Raw genomic sequence first — 11,767 nt, 5'->3', positions numbered from 1 at the left:
ATATGTGACATACTAATTTATTGTGAATATTTTAGTTTACCTTGAAAAGCTTCATAGAAAACACCGACCTTACCTAACCTTCTTAGTATGTTAAGATAAGCATCTTATTGCTTCGTAATTACAATTATTACTTAATCTATATCTATAATAGGTTAAGTAATAATTGTATTACGAAGCAATAAGATGCTTATCTTAACATACTAAGAAGGTTAGGTAAGGTCGGTGTTTTCTATGAAGCTTTTCAAGGTAAACTAAAATATTCACAATAAATTAGCATGTCACATATGCACGTATTTAATAAGTCAATATTGACTATACGAAAGTGCGAGAACGGGTTGACCTATATTACGGTATGGTCACAAAAAGGGTCCGTGATGCTTAAGAACTTGAATGCAACAAGTGACAGTTGCCCAAAAAGAATGCAAAAGTGGAAGACCATTCTCCATACCAGCATGGCAACCAATAGGGATATAATATAGGCGAGAAAGATTAATACACGTGACCCCCTCATTTGTGATTTGGGTATAACTTCCTTATATACTTTGATTTGTACATAAGGAATTTATGTAAACAAATAATTATAACACAACAAACCTTGATTTCCATATGTTAATAAAACATAGGGTAAAACTGTAACTACTCAAGTAGTTGTTTGCCATATTAAAATATAAATTGCTTGTAATGATCAAGCTATTACAATTTCCATGAATTACTACTGTATTAGATCAAATACAGAAAATATAATAGACTTGACATGTAGTGACCAGGAAGTTCTTTAACTGTAGTTAATGTCTTCAAACTGTACATCTACTTCTTCACAACTTCTACAAGATGGTGCATGCCTTAGACTGCAATACAACAGAAATGGTTAGACATTTAAAAGAAAATTATTGGGCACAATATTAGAAAGATAAAATTTAATTAATTAATATTAGTTTTCAACTGCAAATGTAGTTTTTAAATGTAACATTAATAAAGATAATACTTCTGCAGAAAGAAATGTTATGAGAAACAAACTAAGCATGACAATGTTTTTCTTCATATCTTGGCTCAATAGTGTCAAGTATTTTACTAAGAGACTCAAAGGAAAATAAATCATTATTATTTACCCTATTTTCCACAGTAAACAGTATATGAAAGGCTTAAGATATTTTAATATTACACCGATCCATTCACCTTATCTTACACATGTGGGTAATTAGTGTACAGCATCACCACACTCCAACAGCACCATAATACTAGAGATGCAGAGTGCTGCTAGTGAACTGTCATAAACAAACAAAACTTCTTCTCCTTCATCACAATTTTCTACAATCAACACTTGTTTCCTACCACCCTGTGCAGACAGGGTGGTAGACACCCACAGACAGTTCACACTCGAGTTCATGTGCGAGACACAAAAATGCAACTCCTGTACCTGAATCCGATACAATGAAAAACAAAACACAAACCTCACTTACCTGTTTGTGACCAGGGACACCAATTGAGTAGGAACTTGTAGCTCTAACAGATGAAGATGTAAAAGCTTCCATTACTTGTCTCACTGCTCCCTCAGACTCCTCAGTATTTGGGTCTCCAAAAGATTCTGAAATCAAAGCTTTATTCGATCTATTTTTTTTGTTCAAATTCTAAACACACATGACTACAACTTTACATTATGTACAGTAATAATTAAAAACAAACCCATTACTAATACCTATATGATGAATAACAATGTGGGGAAGCAAATTAAAAATGTTCTCACTTATTTGTGTTATCTACACACTTTCAAGTTACTCAACATAAAAATGACGTTATCCTGTAAAGTGGGCTTGGCCATCTCATATGTGAACCACTCGCACTCCTCCAAGAAGACATTCTGTCTTGCTATGTGAAACAGAGGGAACAAGTTGCCAGTAAGTTGCCTACGACAGAAAACTAAGAAGACAAGAAGGAAAAAGCTCAAGCTAACAGTTAATTGATAAAATATCTGGTGCAAGTGACAATACTTCAGGCTATGTTTTGTATGAGTTAAATTATGAAAAGGTGAAAATGTGGAATGTTATGAGAGGTCATGAACAAAAAGGGATAGAAAACTGCCTAAATGCACCTGATGCAAGTTCATGCAGCCTCTATACTAATGCTGGACACATCAATAACTTTAAATTAAGATGAACTAATTTAACACCTTCACAAAACTACTGATAAATTTATAAAGACCGGGAAGGTTCACACTTCTGGGCAACTATTTAGATCATTGTCAATTTCTGACAACATTGGAAATTTTGATACTATAGAAATATTCATTCTATGGTATCAAGGCATTCAAATACTGTAACTTAAAATGCATGACAACTTGAGTCTTGAGTCCTTCCCTCCCATCCCCTAAAAAATTATGTTGTTGACAGGAGTCACAGACATCAAAGAGTAACTTGTGGCAAAACAATTTTGTGCATATATATGATACTACTAAGCCAGGCTTTGAAAGTGACAAAAATTAACTATAAGATAAGACTGTAGTCCAATATGAACAATTAAAGTAGATTTATTTGAAAGTGACAAAAATTAACTATAAGATAAGACTGTAGTCCAATATGACCAAATAAAGTAGATTTGCTTAAGGCACCACATGTGAAAAGTGGGTTGCATTACAAGACAATGTACAGTACTTGGTATATAACCAAATTTATATCCAAAAAAATCCATTTTTAAATAATACAAGAAAACGTCAGTTGCACATCAATTCAAAATATGTGGCAAATATTTCTCTACCACCACCCGTTAAGTCACCACTTAATGACACCTATTGACTGGAGAATCTCATTGTTTATTTCAAGCCTCATCACGTGGGTACAAGTCCCAACGTTGGTATATATACACAAGTGACACATTGCAGCACTTACATATAAGCCTTATTGAATCTGTTCTAGATCAGGAGTTCTATATTAGATATAGCCTGAGGGAGGAGAAAAAAATCAGGGGCCAGATTCACGAAAGCACTTACGCAAGCACTTACGAACGTGTACATCTTTCCTCAATCTTTCACGGCTTTGGTTACATTTATTAAACAGTTTACAAGCATGAAAAGTTCCCAATCAACTGTTGTTATTGTTATAAACATCCTCCTGGTGCTTCGGAGCTCATTAACTGTTTAATAATTCAAAACAAAGCCGCCAAAGATTGAGAAAAGATGTACAGGTTCGTAAGTGATTGCATAAGTGCTTTCGTGAATCTGGCCCCAGTTCTACAAGCCTTTTATTTAAGACTAATAAATGTAACTAATAAAAAAGTACCTAAATGGGCATCCTCTTCAAGTGGGTGTTTACTTTTTGTTGCACTTGCAGTGGTACCCTTCATACCTTCACCAGACTCCTCAGTCGCTACTTGATGACTTCTGAGTGCAGATGTTGATTTCTTCTTTCCAAGATTGCCAAAGAACCGGGCAAATCGGCCACCTGGAACATAAAAAATACACCAGTAAAAAGAAAGTCTACAAAAAGGCTAACACTAATTTTTCTAAGTCTTTAAATCTTTAATTAGAAGCTTCATTTGTAACAAGTGGTACAAATCAGTAAAAATCTGGCTGTAATGAAGAACTGTACACTTACATAAATCAAACTAAAAATTATATGTAAATTATAGTACATTTAACTTACACTTTAAGCTGTGATATATATTAGTAAAACAATGTAGCAGTAATGACAGCAGTAGTAGTAAACGTAATAAATATTATACTGAGTATAGTAACAAATTGCTAAGTGGACTAAATTAGTAAGTCTTTATAATTTACCCATATTAAGTGATGCATTATAATATATAGGAGCCATCAAATGACCTTATTTTAAGCAGCCAATTAATAAGGTGCATAAAATTTGAAATGTAACTAACAAAACAATATTTTGTATTTGTGTTACTGTTGTGCAACAGTAACCCATTAATGGAATGCCAGAAGCTGCTGATCAATTTTGGAGGGTGCCCATGTTCAGGTTATAAATGCTGTAACATAACCCTCATGCAGACCAAGGGGGGTCAATGGCAATAATGAAAAGGGCAAGTAACAAGAAAAAAATAGGGGCACAGCATAAAATTGAATAATGTGAAGGTGAAGGAAAGACTGTAGGATGTACAACCTACATCTGTACACTACAACTGTACAACCTACATCTGTAGGATGTAGGTTGTATTAAAAAATTTGGTTTTAATACACATACACAGTACTGGGGTCTTTCCTTAACCTTCAAGCACTATGGCCTTGTATTAAGTTTCTCAACTGAGTAAGGTGGCACCTTTTTTCTCAGATGGAGGTAACTGCTCTTTACAATCTTCAGTATTTTCCTCCTCTTCCTGCTGCTGCTGCTGCTGCTCCTCCTCCTCTTCACTCTCAACATCAAGCACACCATTCTCCTCTGGCGTCGCTTCATTCTGCTCCACCTCAACTGCTTTCTCAGGAACCTCACCAACCTTTTTGTTTTTTTCAGGGAGATGAATTTTTTAACATTTTTAAACACTGTACTGCATTATAAAAAATGTATCCTTAAAAATTATGTGCACAATAAAATATGAAAGGGGCTCACCCATTGCCTCTTCCCTGTACTGCACTTCACTAGCATTAATTAGTTCAAAGGGTGCGTTGACCCCCTTCGATGGCGAGGGTGTGCCGACACTTTCGATGGCCAGGGGTGCGCCTACCCCTTCGATGGCCAGGGTGTGTTTACCCCTTTGATGGTCAGGGGTATATCAACTCATTCAATGGTCAGGGGGTACATCAACTCATTCAATGGTCAGGGTATATCAACTCGTTCCATGGTCAGGGTATATCAACTCGTTCCATGGTCAGGGTATATCAACTCATTCAATGGTCAGGGCATATCAACTCGTTCAATGGTCAGGGGTACATCAACTCATTCAATGGTCAGGGTATACCAACTCGTTCCATGGTCAGGGCATATCAACTCATTCAATGGTCAGGGCATATCAACTCATTCAATGGTCAGGGCATATCAACTCATTCAATGGTCAGGGCATATCAACTCATTCAATGGTCAGGGCATATCAACTCATTCAATGGTCAGGGCATATCAACTTGTTCCATGGTCAGGGTATATCAACTCATTCAATGGTCAGGGCATATCAACTCGTTCCATGGTCAGGGTATATCAACTCGGTCCTCTACAATCGTCAAAGAATAATACCACATGCATTGATTAGGGTATACTGCAATAGCTTGCATATATACTGCATATAACCGAGTTTCATCCTTTGTAGTCTTAGGCCATTCTACTCAGCATTGAGTGAATCTATTATGAGGTTTAGCCTCTTGGGGGTTTTGGTTTCCTCAACAATGCAGGTGGTTAAGCCTGGTCTCAGTTGTTGCTTCTACCTCCCGCCTCGTGGGATCCTTGGCCGACTCCGTCATCATTGTCCTCAGGCAACACAGGTGGTGCTTCCTCTTTTAGAATATGGTCATTACTTTTGTTTCCCTTCTTGGGAACCTTTGTTATCCTCTTTGTCATGTGTATAACATAAAGGGAACAGAATATAAGGTCAACAGTCCTAGGCCAGTCTACCTCGAGTATATTCGAGCAGTGCCTGTTGATGACAGCTCAGTTATCCCAAATCTCTTTCAGGATGCCCAAAAAACAGAAAGGTGAAGGAAGCCCATAGTCATAAAATAATGAAAAAATCCCACCCACTCAGCAAAGATATCTGATGGATAGCAGACTGAACTGAGCAACCACCAGAAATCAGGAAACAGCCAATGTAACCCCCCAAATTTGTTCTTTTAAAGATAACTTTTTGCATAGTTTTATAAGGTAAGTTGTCTACAAATACTCTAAACTATCAACTCAGTATAACCCGAAGAAACATTTACAATTGAGACTGGCTCGGCATCAACTTGCGGCTGGTCACTGGCTGGCTCATCATCTTCTATATCGGGAACTGTGGGAAGAACTGAATGTTTGATAGGTGGCAGCCCAACAGACTTCAAAGGTGGTAGAATACCCTGAAAAATTAAACAAAGGTTACTGTATTAAATTTATGTTAGATTTTATATATAAACCTATCAACTACCAAGATCATTGAAGCTGCATTCTTTCTTAGCTTCTAACCTTCAAGTGTTCTGTAATCCTGAGCAGAATTCAGGAATATAGAAACTTAATGCATACATAGTACACCAAAATTACAATATACAGTACCAGATAAAGTGTTCAAACCACCCTGGAACCGGTACTTTTGAGATGATGGATTTGCATAAATAACTATAGATCCCCTCCCTAAATTGTTATAACAAATATTTAACATCAAGAAATAAAAACATCACAGCAAGAAGAATTATGAGCGGGTTTTTCTTTAAGTTTTGCATTGTAATTTAGCAAATTAAATCTATTTAAATTAATATTTTATTATTTGTCGTCATTTGATTACACTAGAATTAACCACCTCAATTACAATATAGCTACATAATAATGTTTAACAGCTCAAATGTTGCATCAATGCAGGAACAGTACAGCAAATGTGTTGAGCTACAACAAGACTAATCGACTCAATATTCACACATGAACTTCTCCCACAAAATGTACAACACAATACCACTGGCTTAATATCAGGCTAGATCTGTTGACAAATTAGAACACAGATCACAATTACATGCCGCTCGGTCTAAAATTAGCAACTTAGCACTTGATTTTATATATAAAAAATATTCCTTGCAAAAAATTAATGATTTAATTTTTTGTATATACTGGAACTAGAGTACTGCTTATCCAATGATAAAAATCCTCATAAGATTACCGATACATATCTCATGCTACTTTATAGACTTTACAGCCACTCTGCAAACAATAATATTTTACACTTGCCCTTATTCAATCACAAACTCTACTCTCTATTAACAGTTACACAACTGGCTTAACGGCAGAGGTAATCATGCTTACTTTAATACAAATGCAAATAAACTTACGTCTGCGACCCTTCGTCGTGCCCGAGCCAAGCTGTTCACTGAATGGTGAAGCAGGTGGCTGTTGTCCCTTGTGGACTCCACCTCTTCAGTGCGTCTGTAGCCCAGGACCATAGTGTGGCAGCCTCCACAGCCCACCTAAATATGCATAGAAATTATCAAGACATAAGCAATGAGTAGTAAGTCCCCTCACACATTAGTCATATATAATGCATAAACTGCTATAAAGTTATCAAATATGAAAAATGAATATGCCCTTGATTTCTGGAGCTACCGATTTATTTATAACAAAATATCAGACGAGTTCAAGATACCAGTTCAGAATGTAAAAGGTAACTTTTTTTGTCACAATACAGTAATAATTTTAATTAGCCAATACAGTATCTCACTTTCATGGGATAGGGAAGCACAGGCCCAGAGCTTTAAGTTATGTCTAAGTAGAGTATATGATAAAAAAATAAATGCAAATTGTACCAATCCCAGGATATTATTTTACACAAAAATCATGAAACAATGTTGGTAACTTATGCCTTATCCATGAATTCACGCACGACTAAGATGCTCACCAGAATGACTCTGATGTGACGTAATCTGCGGACCCTTAATGGAAGAAACTGGGAGGAGAAATTTTCCTCTCCATGACACAGTTTTCCATGTCGGCCACAACCCCAAGTCAACAAATACCCATCCTCTGTAACAAACGTATCTTTCATGGTTAGAAACAGCAACCTGTCACACCAAGAACAACTTTTGTTTTTGTTTACAAACATAATTTCAAACCTCATGAAAAAGTAACTTAACTTTAGGCAAATTGCAAAGGGCAACTTGTAGAGCAAAACTACAGAAATGCAATCATTATTGTTATAATGTTATATAATTTAAAATAATACTTGTGCAATATTATACTCTTGTTAAGACGAAAGACTACTACCTTATAAGGTGATACTGTATGGAATAAGAACAAATGAGTGTTTCACATGGAAATTTGTAAGTACACCTTTTAAGTGCATCTCTATGGAATTTTGTAAAGCCCTTTAAAACTGTTTTTATTTTGAATAAAAATTCACACTTGTATATTTGTGAAATTTATGTAGGGAATTTACACAAGTCTTTTGCACTTTCCTAAGTGCTTTGTCAAGATCTGAGTGTATGTTACACACACTCAGACCTTGACAAAGCACTCCTATGTTATTATGTTTGTGAGAAGACATTACCATTACTAACTGCTTTTATTTTCAATTTTTTAGATATAGTTTATATTTGAATATATTTACAGCTCACTTTAGCTAGATACTTTCCTCAAGTGCTCCCTAGTGCATATATTTACCCGAGGGCCACTAACACTAGTGTCCTCGATGAGGACTGGAAACCGACAGCTTGTTGAACATTCCCCCCCCCCTCCCCACCATTTGCCTTGATCTTTTCTAAATGATATATGATCCTGCAGGTATATTTGCAATATACCAGTACCTGGCTGCATGATTCACACTATTGAAAAATGTTCTAGAGTACTAATTGCAACTGGGAATATCCTTTTGCATTCGGGTATGTGTGTGTATAAATTTGGGATATTGCTCAAGCTCTACTGCTTCCCAGTGATGTGTTACGATGATGTTCAAACATGCCATCAGAATCCTAGGCAGCTTAATAACAATAGGGACCTTTCTTTGCACCATTAAACACATGTCATGAAAGTGACAAACCAATGTGCAAAGGTGTTCTCCAGATATTGCAGTCACCATAAAATTTGGAACAAAAGCAAGAAAAATAAATATGCTAAAAGTAATAAGGAGACCTAATTACAGTGACACACACCTGAGAATATTGCAATGTAATGTATGGCAAGTAGATAGTCAGATACACATACAAACCTGTAGCAGACACTGACATAATTATATATGCAGATAATTACACAAATACAAATAGAATGACATACCTGTAATAGCAGAAGAATGATTGTCACCAGCAGCTATGATCACAATAGCCGAGGGGTTAGTCTCAATGACCTGTTGTGGCAGAAAACACTCTAATTCTCCTTCTCCTTGACCAAGCTCTCCATTGCTACCCAAGCCACATGAATATACTGTTCCACCCTCTGTAACGAAAGTGCCATTAACCAAAATTAACACGTGCTGTACATAGATGGATATTTACTTCGATTATATTACTTTCTTCAGTGGTAAACTAGTATATTTAGCATCTTGAAAGTCATATGTAATAGAATGTTATGCCTTTTTATTGTAATACATGTGCTACATTGCTATCATTTCTAAGAAAAAGAACAAAATTTATTTCAACTCCTGTGTTCCCTTGTCCTCTTTTCCCCTCATACTGAAACAATGCTATTATTCACCTCATCTATTCCCATTATTATTTGGATGTCATGATCACACCTCTGATTTTTACATCTTGTTTTGGCTGCTAATTTAGCTACCTTAATTATCTTACCTTCATGACTTAGTTCACTTTTTACAGGCAACAATCTTGTTGTAAACCACAGAATTTTCTCTTTCTGCTTTTTGTGCTTCACAATGTGAAGATTCTAGTCTGGTCATGTATGTTACAGAGCTAGTCTGATGTGGACATCATACAAATCTTATAAGTTGTCTGAATATTTGCCAGGTTCACTTACACTGCCAATACAATCCTATTTATGCGAGACACTCATGTTAGTAGTAGTGTTATATACACACACCAAATTCTCACAGCTGTCTTTTTGCTGTACTGTAATGTCCTTCATTCTCCATTCCCAAACTTTATTACGTTAAACTTTTGGTTACACAGTTAATCCCTTCTATGTGTTCCCCTAGTTTCCTCCTTATTGATCTCTCTAGAATCTTGCAAGGTATGTATGTCAGTGACACTGGTTTGAAGTTTAGCCCTCCTTGGGTGTCCACTTTCCTGTAAGAACTACATTTGTTGCTTTCCAGCAACCAAGCAGGATTTCCTTCTCAGATAATAAATTAAGATTCTTGCAAGTGGCTTGCAAAATGTGTTTTCAGTTCTATTTAATACACATGGAGGGATTCAATCAAGTCCTAATGACTTTATTTCATCTAGTTCCTCCAACTGCTCTTTACCTCTTCTACTGAAATCCTATACTACTCAGTATCTCACTTAGTAGTGTCCTTCCCCTAGTATCTGGGTGCTGCTTGGGGTGCTATTTTAATGAGCTGAAACACTGAACTAACAATCCTGCATACAGTAGCACCTCCAATATCTCTATCATATCATATGGTTCTAATGCAGATTACCAAATAATGGCCACTTTATGCCAATTATCCCAAAATGCTTTGAATTTTTCTTATAGCAAATGACACACATTCCTACATATTTAGACAAATAATATATAAACACTATTTTCAGTATCTTCAGCATTTTGTTGTCCTGGACCTGCAATTATCTCCTTAACTTTTTGAAGAACTTCTTCCAATGGTTTCATACTACAAACATATTTTCAAGTCAGCATTTCCCTTTCAACTAATTTGCCAATTATACTGAAGTATATTACATTTTCCCTGCTATTTACCTCCTGATATGTATAATAAGTGTAATGCAGAATAAAGTAAAACAGATTGCACTGCAATATAGCCTTACATCAAAGATAAAAATACAATGTAAACCCCAATTAAAGGTACACAATATCCTTTATATTTACATACAACATAACACTGAAATGTAAATGCAAAGATTTATCGTTAATTTACTGAAATGTGTTCGAGCAGTAGCCATAGGCAAACTTCAAGAAAGACTATGTGTATGGCCAATTGCCATTTCAAGAATGTTGTGGGGACACTCAAATGACACGTTCCAGTAACTATAAAAATCCCCCCCCCCTTTTATTGTTAACATAACAAAGTAGGTTAATATGAATTTGTATCACAAACTCAACATTTCCCACACAGAGAGAAACATTTGAAATGTACAGTACCACCTAAAACAGAGCAATAAAAAATTTATTTGGCTTTTCTAGCATTCTTGCGTGTTATGAAGAGCCAATTATTAACGATATAATCGACATATTACTGTAATTAAATTCCGTGCAAACATACTCAACATACCTCCGTAACAGATGGCATTGTTGTCGGTGCTCAACAAACTGTGCAAGTGGAGAAAGCAAAACAATAGTCGGTTAAGAGATTAAATATTATTCAGTATCACATCAATCCCAATCGGAGGATTTGTCTAAAATGTAAATTTCATGATAAAGCAAGAAATGGATAATTAATACCATAACCTAAAAAATCAGAATCAAAATAAATGAAAGCAAAGCTGAGATGAACACTTCTCTTCAAAACAAACCGTAATTCACAATTAAATTTCATCTCATTTGTAAGATCACTATTCAATAACTAATCCTTTACTTTACAGTCAAATACCATTCATCTACTATACAGTACTTGGAGTTAGAGGTTTGTGTTACTGTGAGGTCTATGTTAAAACAAAACCATATCTTTGCAGCTGAATATGCCTCTCAACATATACGTGTACACTCAATGCATTGTATTATATATAACAAGCTACAATAATGCATGCACTTATTAAGAACACCAAAAATATCAATACAAAATTAATCTACGTACTAGTACTCATGAAAAAAACACAAAAAAACACAAGCTTTTGTGAAATGGCAAAATGTAGGAGAGTGAGTAGCAAGTTTATTATGTATCCTCTAAAGCAGCGTTTCTCACCCTAAGCAAACCAAAAAATAAACACCGAGTGACTCTCTCACTGAACCCTAGGTTTCCGGGAAACCCCAGTTGAGCAACGCTGTTCTAGGATAAGAGAAGAGTTTGATGTTGGAGTGATCGTACCATCTGATGTTTGCTT

General features: G+C 35.7%; 1 protein-coding gene across 1 annotated transcript in view; it reads right to left on the bottom strand.

The window, feature by feature from the left end:
• Positions 1-224: 224 nt before the first annotated feature.
• LOC123770691 (X-linked retinitis pigmentosa GTPase regulator) overlaps positions 225-11,767 on the bottom strand; it is a 30,616-nt gene continuing 19,073 nt past the window's right edge. The window contains exons 8-15 of the mRNA XM_045762791.2: positions 8,874-9,032; positions 7,504-7,628; positions 6,941-7,075; positions 5,852-5,983; positions 4,266-4,440; positions 3,273-3,434; positions 1,461-1,585; positions 225-848 (exon numbers count right to left, since the gene is read on the bottom strand). Coding sequence (XP_045618747.1) covers positions 825-848; positions 1,461-1,585; positions 3,273-3,434; positions 4,266-4,440; positions 5,852-5,983; positions 6,941-7,075; positions 7,504-7,628; positions 8,874-9,032 — 1,037 coding nt within the window. The 3' untranslated portion in view covers positions 225-824. The remainder of the gene's footprint in view (positions 849-1,460; positions 1,586-3,272; positions 3,435-4,265; positions 4,441-5,851; positions 5,984-6,940; positions 7,076-7,503; positions 7,629-8,873; positions 9,033-11,767) is intronic.

The sequence above is a fragment of the Procambarus clarkii genome, chromosome 56 (assembly GCF_040958095.1).
Source record: "Procambarus clarkii isolate CNS0578487 chromosome 56, FALCON_Pclarkii_2.0, whole genome shotgun sequence".
NCBI lineage: Eukaryota > Metazoa > Arthropoda > Malacostraca > Decapoda > Cambaridae > Procambarus > Procambarus clarkii.
The sequence above is the reverse complement of the archived record's forward strand: the minus strand, read 5'-3'. Positions and strand labels throughout refer to the sequence as shown.